The 15,660-nt window shown below is 41.3% G+C and overlaps 1 protein-coding gene across 18 annotated transcripts in view; it reads left to right on the top strand.

The window, feature by feature from the left end:
- ITPR1 (inositol 1,4,5-trisphosphate receptor type 1) overlaps positions 1-15,660 on the top strand; it is a 191,537-nt gene that overhangs the window by 155,686 nt on the left and 20,191 nt on the right. For 14 of the 18 annotated variants that reach the window (XM_026074800.1, XM_026074799.1, XM_026074806.1 and 11 more), the window contains 7 exons: positions 18-210; positions 4,233-4,355; positions 7,855-8,030; positions 9,301-9,465; positions 11,143-11,338; positions 12,664-12,765; positions 14,438-14,577. In XM_026074800.1, the coding sequence (XP_025930585.1) occupies positions 18-210; positions 4,233-4,355; positions 7,855-8,030; positions 9,301-9,465; positions 11,143-11,338; positions 12,664-12,765; positions 14,438-14,577 (1,095 nt within the window). Of the gene's footprint in view, positions 1-17; positions 211-4,232; positions 4,356-7,854; positions 8,031-9,300; positions 9,466-11,142; positions 11,339-12,663; positions 12,766-14,437; positions 14,578-15,660 lie in introns of those variants that run through there. The other 4 variants (XM_026074796.1, XM_026074810.1, XM_026074812.1 and 1 more) reach the window with 4 other exon arrangements.

Genomic DNA, 15,660 nt, shown 5'->3' with positions numbered 1-15,660 from the left:
ATAAGACTATTGTTCAGATTGTCAGGTCGGACCGTACAATGGAGCAAATTGTCTTCCCTGTACCCAGTATATGTGAATTTCTCACCAAGGAGTCCAAGCTGCGGATATATTATACCACAGAGAGAGATGAACAAGGCAGTAAGATCAATGATTTCTTCATGAAATCAGAAGACCTCTTTAATGAGATGAACTGGCAAAAGAAATTGCGAGGTAGGTTGCTGTTGCCAATGTCGTTGTGTGAAGTGTTACCAGCAGAGTGCTTAGGTCAGGTTTTCAAAGTTTGAAATATTGACTTGATAGCAGATGGTTCCCCAGTGTGGCAGCAACCTTGATGACTGTTTGAAAGTGTCTGCTCCTCTGCACGATGGCATTATGTTGCAAGGAAATCAAGCTTAATGTTATAACAATATGGACTAACTGGAGAAAATCCAGGGGAAAAAAGTAAGAAAGATCGCAGGTCATCTTTTTTAAGATCCAAGAGGAAGGAACAAATTTGTGGTGTCTTAGCTTCAAGGAGAAGGCATTTGGTGGCAGGGAGAAATGGAAAGGACAAAACTGAAGAAAATAGTCAGTTTTCCTTTCCTGTGCTGGGTGTAAGAAGCAGTTGCCTTAATTGCAAGAAAGAAGAAGGCGAGATAATGCAGTACTGATGTGGGCTGCCCGTGGGGAGGGTATGGCATCTCCAGCAACAGAGGTCTTTAAGAACAGGTTGAACAATCATTTGTCAGCAATAGCAAAAGTAGAGTTGATCCTGCCTTTGGGCAAGGAATGGACCAGAAGACCTGCTGATTAAGCCCTTTCCAGCCCTGTAATGCTAATATATCTGAAAGCAAACTTTTTTCAAGCACTGATTTTCCTGCTTTTTCCTCTGAGGTTCTCCCTGGCAGTTAAGAAAACTTTTAAAATTATTTTTCACTCCATGCAGTGCCATCACTCCCCCTAGTAAGCCTTCTATCTAATTTGCCTAAGATTATTTTTTAAAGAATATTTCTGGTTTCACTGAAACAGAAACATTGCACATGAGGCTCAGCTTCAGTGGACAGCGAGGAGCGGTTAGAATTTACCAACAGTGACCCTCTGAAATGTCAGAGATAAAGCAGCTATTTCCTGCTCAAGTCAACATCTGCCATCTGATACTGCTGTTGTTCCCCATGCTTGAGTCAGCTAAGCTCTAGTTATTAGCGCAAGAGCTCAAACAGGTCCAGAACTCCCTCCTAAACCAAATGTATGGTTGAACAGGCAGTGGACTACTTCTGTACAACTGTCTGCTGTTGTCAACCCAAAAACTGCCTGCAGAGCCAGACAAATGCAAACCATTTAAACGATGTGGTAGCAGAAGTTTTCTCCCTGACAGAGACTGCACTGGTACTCGGGCATCATTGTGTATCCTAGAAAAATATTAGGTTAGATGGGACCTCCAAAGGTCATCTCGTCCAGCCGTCAAAGTTAGGTCAGGTTGCTCAGGGCTTTGCCCAGTCAGCTTTTGACTGACAAAAAGGTGCCCTGGGCACCTTTTCCAGAGCTTAATCCTTCTTGTTGTGAAAAGCTTTTTCCTGTGTCCTATTGGGATTTCCCTTGTTGCAACTTGCGGCTGTTGCATCGTGCCCCTTCGCTGTGCGCCTCCGTGATGAGTCCAGACTCTCTCCAGTTCCTGGTTTGCATGTAAATGTGCAGTTCACGCTAGAGCTGACCAGCTGTCCCACACTGGGGAACAGAGCTCGTGGAAGCTCAATATTTGCTTCTGATTATTGGGGGGGGTGGTGTATATTTTAACAGATCTTTTAACAGACAAAAGCAAGTTGGAAACCTATTGTTTAAAATGATCAAACTCAGGTATAGATAAGATAGTCTGAAACTTAATCAGCTCTACTGAAATATTTTTTTGATGCATCTGAATACTGAATAGAGTGGGACTATTTCAACTTAATGATGGCTTGGTACTTCTGACAGCCTCAAAATCCCTGGTGAGCTGTTTCCTAACATAACTTCTATGAACTGTACAGGAGAGATGGGAAAATATAACATTTAAACAAGTGGGCAACTTTGTATTTGACAGCATCCATATATTCTGTTAGGTTTTGTTGTTTAAATCTGGACTTCTGAGTTATTTTAATTGTCTTTGAGGCTATCTCCAAGCAAGTTATGAAAACACCCATAATTAAAAACAGGCTGCAAATAGATCAAAATTGTCAGGAAGTTGTGAAGAATATTTTTATTTAAAAGATGTGGAATTTTTCATTAAAATTATAGGAAAGGTTTTCCTATTGCAGGAAAAGGTTTAGTCTGTCTCCTAATGTTCTGGTCTTGTTAAGCCTTTTAATATAATTGTTTCTCACGTCTTAATTATAGGTTTGTTGTTTTGAGCCATAACAGGTTTGTATTGATTTGTACTCATTGTGGTACAACTTACTGCTTATTCAAACCTGAGAAAAACATCAGCTCAAAATGTTAAACTTAGTGATAAACTTTTTTTTATGTCTGTAAGGAACCATATATTCCCCCCCCTGCCATTAAGCTCATGCAGCTAGGTTGTAATATGAACACCATAGGTCTCCCAGAGTCTCAGTTAAATATTCAAATGAGCCTTCCAAAACTAGGCAAAAATGCTGCATGTGGCAGATAGCCTGTGCCTACCCCAAATGAAGGTTTAAAGTAAAATCTGGAACTTTACCTAAGAACTTCATGCAGATGGATTCAAGCTGCTTACAAATTCTTTCAGTTAAAATGAAATTGAGATGAGGAAAAATATGGAAAACAATGCATCTTATATTCCAAACATTGCTACATCTCATTTTAGTGAGGCTTAACAGGTGCCTAACTAATTAGGTGCAATCAAACTTAATTTTTATAGTAACTGGGCACCTTTTTGTCTTCCTTTCCTTTGCATTCAACTGTTCAATGCCTTTGTGTTTTATGTGCATTTCAAGTCGGTATAATGAAGCATTGTGTAACTCGTTTAACTCATGTTTTTGCTTCGGATGCTAGAAGAGATGATTTACTGAAGAGAGGTGGTGGCTAATATGAGATTCAGAATTGCTGCATTCATTAATTTACTCTTCTCTTCAGGCCGCAAGTTTGCATTTTAATCTTTTTCTGAAACTTCACAGTGAGCTGCTTCTCCTTTGCCCTCTGACATCTGTACTCATGTACCCTCCTTCCAAATGGGAAAAGCCTTAGTTCTCTTTCCCTTCATCGAGAGCACTTGAAGTAGATTTTTAACCACTGTAGACTTCTGCAGTGCACGATCTGCTGTACAATAAGCCTTCAGGAGTTAAATTCTAGGGGATTTCAATTTGGTGCAGATGCAATTACCATAAGGCAGCTGCTTAGCTGTCCTTTTCATCTCCTGGTCCATGACCACTTCCGAAAACGAATCTTCTTGCTTTGTGGACCTCTTGATTCTAGCTGCAGAGATTATTAAAATTAGGACTCACTTTTAAAAGTGTTTGTATGTAGCTTTAAGAATTTAAAATATGCCGCTGTTTAACTGTAGCTTTAGCTCTGTAGATGTTTGTGTCCTTTGCCCACAGTACAGAGAGACGGTCACCTGAGCTTGAACTAGGTTGTTATCTTGGGATATGTTGGTCTATTTATCAGCTTGAAGTAAACTTGTCTTATGTGTTTGGCAGCCAGTATTAAACATTTTAGCTTTATTGTTACGTTGCTATGCTGCATTTTGTGCCCCAAGAGTGCACCGAGCACTGTCTTTGGTGTGTTTTTTCTGGCTGGCTGCAGTGGAAAGACATCTTGAAGACAGGTAAACACCTAATGTAGGTGAGCCGCCGGTACAGCGATAGCAGCATGGCTAGGAGGGACGGTGCTGAATCCCGCCTGTGCTACTGTGTTCAAATTTTATTCCTCCTAATTGTTCTTTGTGTAACTCTGATTATGTGAGTACAAAGTATATTATGAGGGGAAACATGAAGTCCATGACCTCTAGGATTTCTGAACTCATTCTCATGCTGCTGCTAAATTGATTCATGTTTGAAAATGCTTTCCCTTTTAACATTGGTCCTTTGCTGTAAAACCCTATCCAGGAAACTGGAAATACCCCGAAGATAAAGAGTAATCAAATAAACTTCAGCATAAGCAGTGGTTGTTACTGCTGTTGATATTGTGCTTCTGGGCGAACTGAAAATAAACTGAGTTTTGGTGGAGATAAATTTTTTTGTATAGTCGTCTTGGTTTTTTGCAATGCTCCTTTAGAAAGTGTTATGTTTTTTCTTTTGCAGCTCAACCTTTCCTGTACTGGTGTGCTCGCAACATGTCCTTCTGGAGCAGTATTTCCTTTAACCTGGCTGTCCTTATGAACCTACTTGTAGCATTTTTCTATCCATTCAAAGGAATTCGAGGAGGTACCAATATTTAACATGCAAAAATATGTGAACAAATAAGGTTTGATGGGCCAAATTCTGTCCCCCGCTTGTCCGTGCAGCCCTATTAACTTCACTAGGGATAGCAGAAGAGAAATTGGCTTTTCTTGGTATTGTCTTGAGGTTTAAACTTTGCTGTTTTCAGAGTTATCTGAATAAAAAATGGCCTAGTTTGCAAAGAGATCATGGCGGGGAGGGACACTGTAACATGATTTTTTGTAGTCCTTTCTGTCTTGAGGCATTCATAAGGAAAATGTAGAGCCACACTTCTTCCTGGGGAGAAAAAGTTATTAAAGACAGACATCGCCTTTAATTACATGACTGTTCTACTTTGTTTTAAAGTTCTATAATTAAGTATTGAACTAAAAATATAAGAAATGTTAATTTGTTGTTTTTCTTGAGCTCGCATTTTATTAATGTCATTTTCTGTAATATTTTCATGGTTACGTAGCACGTCAGGAGGTCTGTGAGGGTTGCAGAGCTGGGTAGGTGAGATTACCCCGTGTTAGCAGGTGAGGCCTGCAGGAGGGAAGCAACTTACCTAGTGCCTTCCAGGGCAGTGGGAGGTCCGGAATAAGAACCCAGCCTCTTCTCTGGTACTTTCTCTTCTCAGGACATTACCTCTCCGAGCACTTAGATCAGAGCTTGGCTTAAGGAACCAGGGAAAGCTTGCCAGCCTTGCCTCCTGATTCTGGAGCAACCTGCCATTCTGAATTTCCTTGCCATAAGTGGGTAGCAGCTGAGCTTGCTGAGCTATCATTTCTAGCATAAACTATGTGATAACATGTGCAGTTCATGAGGGATTGCACAATCTTGCTGCAGTAGATCTCATGGAAGCTATTTTTGATCCGAACAGTGGGTTTGTGTGAGAGATGGTTCTTAGAGCCAAATCAGTAAATACTTCCAGTGAAGACCTGATTAGATCCAGCTGGTCTTGCTTAGATTCAGCATCTCTGACGGATGCACCCTAAGGCAAGCTGATTGGTGGATTCATGTTAGCAAAAATCAGGAAATATGGACAAATACTCCTGCGAGTGTCTGTATGATGTGTTTATCACTTGTAAAACTGGTATAGAGGAAACGTCTAGGTAGGAGCTTTTGCCACATTTGTGTCAACTGAGGTAAGTAAGAATCCCCGAAGTAAAACCTCATCCTGGAGAGTGTGATTCATGCTCAAGCCTTTACTTCTCTTTCTTTTAATATTCATGATATGACAGGGCCAGGCAGATTTTTATCTTCTCCTATTGAACTTCTCTCTGCATCTCTTTCCTTTGTTCATTGCATACTCCAGAGCCTAAAGAAAACACAGCTCAGAGAGAGCAAGTGGCCTGAAAGTAAGCAAGTTCTCAGCTGAGCTCTGTGGGGCATAAATGCCACTTTACCATTTCTGTGGTTCACCAGTCAAGTTAAATTGAGGAGAGCCTTAGTTTTGTCAAAGTAGTGTTGGATGGCATGTTACGTTAGCGGTGGGATAAAGGTGATCAGCATGGGAAACTTGCATGTAGGGCTTCTGCATTGTGAGCAATGCTCAAATACGACATGCGAGAAGGTACAGGATGTGTTGGACCAAAATCTGATGTTACTGAGAGAGGTTAGTTTAGCTAACTCATGAAACATCGGACTCTCGTTTCAGCAGCTATCCCTCTCCTGTTGCAGCAAGCAATCCTAGCAAACGGCAGAATTACCAGCAACACTTTCTGACGAGCTGGTGGTTTAAAGGTTTTAACAAGCACAAAGAGCAACTGAATTTTCCATCTGTAGTCTCAAAGGTCACAAGTTAAAATTTAAAAGTCTGAATTTATGGCTGCTAGTAAAGCTGCTAATTAAACAAGTTCTTTGAGATTGCAAGTTGCAAGATTGGGGGGGAATCATTTGGCATTTTGAAGATGCCCTGCCCTGCATATTTGAAATACTTTATTTATCGGGTAAAGTTTTGATAAAATCTCTTCTTTGACTAGTTATCATCAAGAACGTTTAAAAAAAAAAAAAAAAGTATATATACAGCTTTAAAGAAAGCAAGCTTTCCAAAACAGATCATTTGGGGGAAATTCTCAGTGTCTTGAATTGCTCAAACATGTTGAACTCGGAGCAGCTGATTAGCATATGGCTGTGTAGCAGAAGCTGTAAAACTTACGACTTCAGTAGCAGAAACAAGCTTGGGTGCCTAGGATTAGGTACTTAAATTGTAAGAATTCCAGAGACATGGAGAACTTTCTATCAAGTCTTCCGAATTACGCGTTCCTTCTGCCAACAAGCTTGTAATGGACTCCACATGCTGGCGGCAAGCGCGGCGGAGCTAGATTGGGTGCGGACAAGTGGTGAGCGCTGCCTCGGAATTCTGTGTTTTCCAAGGGCACGAAGAGCGCTGGACCCTGCAAGGAGGCCTTCAGCCTCCGGCCACACTCCTGTGCCCAGCGCCGACCGGCCCTGCCGAGCGCTCTGCACGCTCGCCCCTGCTTCCCCGCTCCCTGCTGCTCGCGGCCGGGGGACCGCTTTCAACACTGCACCTCCAGGCTTTTGCCAGCTGCGAGGATGCTTGCTGTGTTCTGGGATCCTAAATTCCCTTCACACGGTGGAAACATCTGGTCAACTGTATGCTTATCAAGCTTTCATCTTCATCTATCCTTTGCTGTCTTTATTAATCTACAGTGATTTGGAACAAAATTAAATGGTTGCTCACTGTAGTCAATGAGAGTAACATTTCCTAACCCTTCTGAATTTGGGAGGAGAAAAGCCTTCCCTGAATATGTTGCTCATAACACGCAGCAGCCCTCTGAGTACCTACAGAAGGGCTACAGAGGGACATTTGGGGGAATCTCACCTTTCTGTCTGGTGAGGTACCAGTTATTTGAAGAAAAACATTTTTTCATGTGAGTTTCAAGAAAAGATGTCTTTTTATATTCTGCACAGACCCAGAGTAAATGGTATTTTAGGCTGAGTATTTTTATCGTTCTTTCACAGAAGTGTATTTTTAGCAATGCTGGCTGATGTTATGTAAGCAGACAGTCTCATGGGACAGTCTAAATAGAACCAGAAATAGCAAGAGATGATAAAAACTGGTACAAGGTTTTTGACCAAAAGCATAATAGAAGAATAGGCTATGAATCAGGAACTAATGAGTGTGGTGTCTTTCTTTGCCTACCCATTCAGTGCATCTACAGAATGTATTAGCAAAACGCCTCTCTTTTTCAGCATTCAAGGTGTGCGAGTAATGAACAGGAAAATGAAGAATCCTATAATACTAGTGCTTATTTACATAATGCTTTAGTAACAAACAAAACTTTAGTAACAAAATTAAAATCTGCTGAAGGCATTGATTTCAGACACTCTACTTAACGTTTTGAAATCAGTAATATCTGAACAGGTAGATTAATGATATTGCACAACAGTAAGATGAAATGGCATTTATCTGACTATTTGGGTTTTTTTTATTTGTAGCACAAAGTACTGAAGGTTTGTTTTTTGTTTCTCTCCATCCTAGGTACACTAGAGCCCCACTTGTCAGGCTTGCTGTGGACTGCTATGCTGATTTCTTTGGCTATAGTTATAGCTCTTCCTAAGCCCCATGGCATCCGAGCCTTAATAGCTTCTACAATATTACGACTAATATTTTCAGTTGGTTTACAACCTACTTTATTTCTTCTGGGTGCATTCAATGTAAGTATTGAGTGGGCTTTGAAGCTCTGTTGCGTCTTATGTAAGGGTTCCTTATCTGCTCACGAAGATGTCGGACAAAAATAGTCTGGAACATTGTGGCAGTGGCAGCACCGGTTGGTGAAGAAGTAATTCCCACTTTGGATTGTTTCTTAATAGAAGTGCTTTGCTGTTTTTCATTTAATCCTGATTCCCTAAATTGGAGAGCTCTAAGGTTTTGTCACAGTCTAGTAACAGCTCCCAGCCCAGCTAAAAATGTTAAGACGCCTCTGCGACCCTAAAGTACTCGAAGTTGTTCTTCCAAACCCTTCTCTTGTTTGGCAACTAAACTACAGTATTTATGGGGTTGTGTAAGATTTACTAAACAATGCATTTCCCAAATGTCTGTCTGTAGTCTGCCTGTCAGTCCAAAGTGTGACACTAAGCAGTTTTGCTATGGTAATGTGGGGACCAAGCATGTAAGCTGAGCCACCAGAGAACTTCATTAGCACTCAAACCTGGATATTTGTGGTCTCTCAGCGAGTAAGCCAAAAATGTTTCTCTTTGAGTCAGCAGGAGCTGTGCAAAGATGCGTCTTCTGGAAGGCTTTGCCTTTATTACAGTGCCCAGCTTTTAAGTGTGCGATTTAATAGTACCCCTTGTCATCGAAATGTGTTAGCAGGTGCCATGTATGGCAGAATCAGAGTTGCACTGTTAGCAGTGCTGTTGTTATTGATAATTATAGCATTTAGCTGGTCCAGGTAAGTGTAAGGGAGTTTTCCCTCTGGTGTTGATGGCTGCTGCTGTACGAGAGGATTATTAAGTACCTGATCCGAGGGTGAATTGCTGAGGGAATCTGGAGTACTTGCTTATTAACAAGCAATAGGGACTGCTGCTTCAGAAATGTAAGTGCTGCTGTAGCCTGGAAAGTTATTTGATTGCAGGAGGATTGGTGCTTAGAATGGTTTAGCACTTTTTGAGGAAGGTTTACCTTTCACACCAGGGTTGTGTTGTTACTTTCTTCTTTAAAACTTCAAATCTTGATGCTGTGGAACAAAAAGCTGAAGATAGTCAGTGCACATGTTTTATTAAAGATCTGACGTTTTAGTTTTGGCTCACTATTGGAGCTGTGCAGAAAATGCAACAAAAAACAGCTTGTGACTCTATGTAAAATTCTGTCGTATAACAGACACTGTAGCATAATTGTTGATACCATCACGTAGCCGAGTTATCACCGACTTTGAAAAATTGCCTTTATTTTTGTGTAACTGATTTATGGTTAATCTTTCCTTAGGTTTGTAATAAAATCATTTTTCTGATGAGTTTTGTGGGTAACTGTGGAACCTTCACTAGAGGATACAAGGCAATGATCATGGATGTGGAGTTTCTGTACCACCTACTATACCTTCTCATTTGTGCTCTGGGACTCTTCGTACATGAATTTTTTTATAGTTTGTTGGTAGGTATTCATTTTGTCCCTAGGATGTTTTTCTTTCTATGTGTTTGTAAAGTCCCATCTCAGGCATATCTAGATGTGTTTTACACTGCTTTCTTTCCATTTTAGTAATAAGAGACCATTATACAGGCACTCTTTTGAAAACTAAATTCTGGCCGTTTTGCTTATGGGAAGTTGCTGTGGGAGACTACAGGACTCCTGCCATATCTCCTGATTTTTGTGAACAAATGAAAGACTTTTGTTCTGAAGTATATTATACAAGAAGTGTTTTTCGTTAAATTTATTTAAAATTACTCACTACAGTAAACATGCAGTGGTAAAGAATGTGCTTGGCATTTCCCTTTGTAAGGGTTAATTCCCAGACAGCTGAGGTATGAATTTTCTAGGTTAGATGCTTATGAGCCTGCTCTGACTTCCAAGATAATAAAATAATTTAAATTGTTTTGACTCCAAGTAATATCAATGGCTGGTGAAGGTTTGAGTCTTCTCAAGGTCACATGAGTTGTTACCTACATGAGAAAAAAAATCATTGAAAAATCTGACCATATAAATGCTAGCTAAACAGCAGGCACTTGCGGAGTTGCCATGCTTATGAGTAAAAGGCAGACAGTTCTCAAAGATAGCTTATGCTTTGTTATTGTCAATAACTATAACAGTGTGTCCCTGTTTTCTGCGCACTTGGTTTGTTTTGAAGGTTCTCCTTAACTCTAGCTAGACTCTAGACCTCAAGCAATTGACACGGATGCCTGGCATATGGGGTTTTTTCTGTTTTGGTGGAATACGTCTTGCACAACACAATACTTCTAAGAATAAACAGGGAAAGAATACGTCTAGAGTTGGTGAAGAAAATGTGTCACCTTTAAAGTAAACCTTCAATCCCTTTCAGAACTGTATTTTTGTCCATTTGTTTGGTGCTTGCTACATCCTCTGGTAACTGAATTGGTTATTTTCTGCACTCATGCAGGTCCAGTTTAACTAATCTCTGTCCTCTCATTGTCAGTAGTATAGCCAGCTCCGTCCCTGGGCCGTGCTGGGGAAATGTCACAGGCCCAGCGGAGTGGAAAATGAAGGAAACATTTGTAAAGATATTGAAACAAAGAGCATTTTCTTGCCAACACTAATTTAGTGAAAATTATTGCTTACTTTAGTTATGTACTCAATAAACTAATTGAATTTTGAATTGTGCTATTTTGACTTTTTTATAAGATGAGGCAGATAATGCTAAAGAAAAAAGTGCAACAGTACCTGTTAGCAATTGTATGTTAAAGCAAGCACTGTACATCTAGCATTTAAGCAAGTAATGATCACAGACACTTTAAGCTAATCAGCGGAACTCCTCAAGCCATGTACGGGGTGTGTTGGTGGTGGATGCACCAAGAAGCACCCGTGGTTTCACCAAGGCTGTGAAGTGCAGGTGAAGAGGGGAGGGTACAGCTGCCTCCGGGCCTCGTGCCTCAAAGTGCGTGGTGCAGGAAAGGTGCAGTGGGGGTGAGCAGCCCCCAACCTCCCACTCGGTCTTTCTTTGCTAAATTCTGACTGCCGCTCTTAAAAATAAATAAAATAATAATAAAAAGCTGTATTGTTAACAGGCTACCCCATGTTATGCCAACATATAACATGCCACCAGTTTTATCGGTAATAAATTTGTTAAACAGCCTTTGCTTTTGCTTTTTTCCGCAGCTCTTTGACTTGGTGTACAGAGAGGAGACCTTGCTGAACGTCATTAAGAGTGTCACTCGCAATGGGCGCTCCATCATCCTGACCGCTGTGCTCGCCCTCATCTTGGTCTACCTGTTCTCAATAGTGGGATACCTGTTCTTCAAAGACGACTTTATCCTGGAAGTAGATAAGCTCCCTAATGAAACACTGCTGCCAGGTTGGTACTTATTTTGACTGTTCCAGTGCTAAAGAAAGTAATGGTCTTGTTTCCTGTGGCATGCTGATTCTTCAAGACTGCAAGACTTGCTGGTTACCTCATAAGTTTTTTCTTACAAAGGACACTGTTTAAGTTAAATAAAAAACAAAGCAAAAAAAATCCACTGTTTGGAGCAAACAGTTACCCCAGGGTTTTTACAAAACGCTGTGATCTACTGCAGTGTGAAGAGGGAAGGGGTGGAGGAACCCCTGGAGATAGCACTTAGGCTGTTCTGCACACATTTGAGATTTTTCCTCTCACTGTTTGCTAAAACAGCTGAGATTATCTAATTCAGCTACACCTACTCCCTCCCCCAGTTTAATTACAAGCAGACTTTAGGTAGGCCATCGTGGGGAAGGCTCTGCACTGGGAGAATTGGTTTGCCAGAGCTTGAATGCTTATATTGGCTTTTAATGGTGGGTTTTGCTTTCAGCATAACAAAAACTAATATTTTATCTCAAATAACTGAATGAATATGAGGGGAAATAACACTCCAAAAGATGTTCCTGGGAACTAGAGCTTTCTATCTCTAACTTGAGTTTGTAGTTTGTATAGACTGTCTTAACTTCCCTCAAATACTTGCTATAGTTTAAATTCCTTACTAGACTTTTCTGTGCTGAACTTAAGTTGCTTATTGTAAGTTAAACATTGGGAGTTTCTTACCACCCTGTAGCATCAAGCAAGCAACTCGCTGGGTGAGAAGTATAGGAAGGAAGCTTGTTACAGGAGTGGTTTGAGTTTTGTCTTGTTCTGACTTTTGTTTTTTGTTGTTTTTTTTATCTGACGCTTGAGCAAGCATTACTTGACATTTCCACCATTTTTTTTAATTTTACTGTCAACCCTGTGAAAGGCCCAAACCTGACCGACCCTCTTTTTTTCACATTTCCCATACAGCTGGAGAAATGCCAAAGACGTGTGACTATGTGGCACTTCACTTGTTTTGATACTTGCAAGACATTGTAAGGGCAAGTTTTTAAGGCATCTTGAAAGTACATTCACTAGAACATATTTTTGGAACAATTTCAGTTACTTTCTCGACTTTGGAGTGGATACAAAATAAATGCATAGCTTCTGCCTTTAATTCATAGAAGTAATAAGAATTTTATGTTTGAACTTTAGATCTTTGAATGTGTGAGTCAGAGTATGCTGGCCTCCTAAACTCCAGGAGAATACACAGTTCTGCATCTGCCTAGTAATTGCTCACTGACTATGGTAGGGTGCCTTAATGTCTGAGAACTAATGCCTGGAAAATGTTAAACCATTTGATTCATTAACTTGTGTTTTAGATCGCACAGAGTCAGGTGAGACCATGACTGGGGAGTTTCTCTATTCAGATGTGTGTAAAGCAGGTAGTGGTGAAAACTGTTCTTCAATCATTCCTTCTGAACGTGAGTATCTCCTATTGAATTTCTATGTCATACCTTGAGTTTTCACACTTTTTCTAGTGAAGATCATTAAATTAAAATAAAAAATGAAGTCTTATGCAATCAAATTGGGGAAAAAAGCTATCATGGGACTATTCATCTTGAAAGAGGATTAATTTAAGCCAATAGCATAAATGGCATATGGTACATGAAGTGTTTAAACTAGAGAAACTAGAACTAAACCATACTTAGATAAAACACTGTCATATCTGCCTTATCAATTTGAGAAGGAAGTGATGCAGTTTACCTCTTTGCAAAGTTCGTTATTTTAAAACATTAGGCTATTAAATGCGATCTTGGAGCATAATGCCCTGTGAAGGATGAAGCAGAACATTGTTTATTGTCAGTGTTATTCTATCTAGTTAACTAAGGAAACCATTTTTAATATGTCAGGAAGTACTCCATGGATTAAGTAGACAGGGTAGGTTTGTGGGTTTTGGGGTTTTTTTTTTAAGATCAAGAACATGCATGTGAGATATTACTTGTAGTATAATCATCAGCCTCAGATTAAGTATTGAAATATTTTGGTTTTATTTCCTAGAAAATGTAATTTACTTCTGTGAGATTTAAGTTGCTGGCTGTGAGCACCAGACAGATCATCACTATTTCTCTTAGAAATGGAGCTCTTATATGGTCAAATGTTTCAAAGGTCAATAACAGCCACGAGCCCGTGCTCTCAAGAGGAGATGTCCCTGTTTTGCTCAAGTGTCCTCTTTGTAAACTAAGAGTCAACACTGATACAGGAATAGTGCCTGCCTTCAGCTTTAGGAAGAATGTGCTTTGTCGTCTTTATGTGATTTTGTTGCAGCAGGGATAAGTTTGGAGACATGTTTGTCATAAATAATCAAATTGATACCTCTGGCCACATAAAACCCTGATGTTAGCAGCGCCCAAATCTTTGGCCTTCATTTACTATTTTGGTTGATGGATGTTTCTGGATTGCACAGGGATTTGGGCCCATCTAAGGCTTGTCATGGAAAGGGGGGATCCACTTGTGAGCATATTTATTTTGGAGTGAAAGTCATGAGACTTTTAAGAGGGGCCGGGGGGGAATACATGAGATCAGGGGATTCTAGCAGTTCTAGAACCGAAACAGTGGAGTTGGAGCCTTCCACCAAATGGTTGGAGGGTCAAAAATAGTGTATTACTTAAGTAAAGTGCTGTTTCCATAGGCAGTGATATTTTAGCCATTTGAAAAAGCAGAGTGGAGGTTGCCATTTTGAGTGCAGCCCAAAGGCTGTGCAATCTGTTAGGCACCAAGGGAGAGTGTAAGAGGCAACACTTTGTCCTCCGAGCTGTCAGAAAGCTCTGATTCTGTATAAACAGGCATCTGGTGAGCTCGAGCTGCGCACGCTCGCAGGCATGGAAAGAGAATTTTAACCCAGTCAGAGACAGCAGCTGAAGCACACGAGAAAACCCCGGTGGGGAGTGGAGGGCAGGCCAGAGCCAAGGCAGGTGCCCCGCTCCCGTGGTCTGCTCTGCGCTGACTCTGAGCGAGTTTGTCACACCGGCCGGAAATCTGGCAGTTTTTGCACAAGAGAGGGCGAGCGAGCACGTTCCCAGCAAAGAATGGGGAGAATTGTTTAAAACTGATCTCCTTGTCTTCTAAACATGTCTCTGCTTGCTGTGTCAATAGAAGTGATTGCCGAAGAAATGGAGGAGGAGAACAAGGAGCATACGTGCGAGACGCTGCTGATGTGCATTGTCACGGTCCTGAGTCACGGGCTCCGCAGCGGGGGCGGAGTGGGTGATGTGCTCAGGAAGCCGTCCAAGGAGGTAAAGCACCGCTGCCTGGGGGCGGCGGAGCGATAACCACCACGGAGGGCTGGAGGTCAAGTTCTGCTGGGGAAAATGTGTCTGTGCTCTGTTTAAACAGATGTAGGATACGTTGTGAACGAGAAGGGACTGCAGTTTCCCTCAGTGTAATCAAGTTACATCTCTGCAGCATCATGTTAAGCAGCAGCCTGTCCAAACAAGCTTCCACAGATCCTTTTTTCCCTAGTAAAAGAGGCTTTTTTAGCTTAAGGACTGCCCAAAGTGGGGCCCAAATGAGCAGGAATGGTGTAGCCCACAGTCTGTGCTTTGCAAATGGAGCTGAGAAGAGCTTCCTCTGGGAAGTTCTCCTTTTGGGAAGGAAGAGAGCCCTTCCTCTGGGAAGGGAGGACTTTTTCTGTTTGGAGCCATCGTCACAGCATGGCCAAAGCAGCAGGACCTTTCCCCAATGCCCCGGGCTGCCCACGTGGCTGCCTCCGTAGCTGACTGTAGCTGTCTGCATCTCGGTGTGTCTTCCCCCACCCTTCCCCAAACCAAAGGGGCAGGCCTGCGCGGAGGGGATGCTTTACACCTTGCAGCTGGGGAGAAGGTCCTCCTCAATCCCCCTTTCACCATCCCTCTTCTTCCAGTAGCTTTGAGTCTGTTTTGTTCGAACCAGGTAACAGACGGTAGAGCGGTATATATTGGTCTGCAATTTCAAACTATTTTGTAATATTTAGCCTGATTTCTGCTTAAAATGGTTTAAAAGTTACATAATTCCTAATAAAACTTTGGCACCCAACTGGCTTAGATGTTTCTGAAAATGGGGCTTAGGTATGCAGGCCTCCAGTAAATATGAGATGGGCCCTGCGAAGTGCAACTTAGTTTCATGTTTCATTTAAGATGATCTACATGGTTGTTAACATAAATGAATGAAACTACTATGAAATTTCAGTAAAAGACTATAGTCACCACTGGTGCTATCTGGGCATATAAGCAGATTAATAAAGGGATATAATTAGGAGCAGCTTGCAGGGAGGAGGTATGGGAAGAGCCAATTTCAGTGTGTGTGTGAGGGAGAGGAGGAAAGACTTGTGGATAGTAAGC

This window comes from Apteryx rowi, unplaced genomic scaffold (assembly GCF_003343035.1).
Source record: "Apteryx rowi isolate R43461 unplaced genomic scaffold, aptRow1 scaffold_4, whole genome shotgun sequence".
Classification (NCBI taxonomy): Eukaryota; Metazoa; Chordata; class Aves; order Apterygiformes; family Apterygidae; genus Apteryx; species Apteryx rowi.
This window is presented reverse-complemented; position numbering and strand designations above follow the sequence as displayed.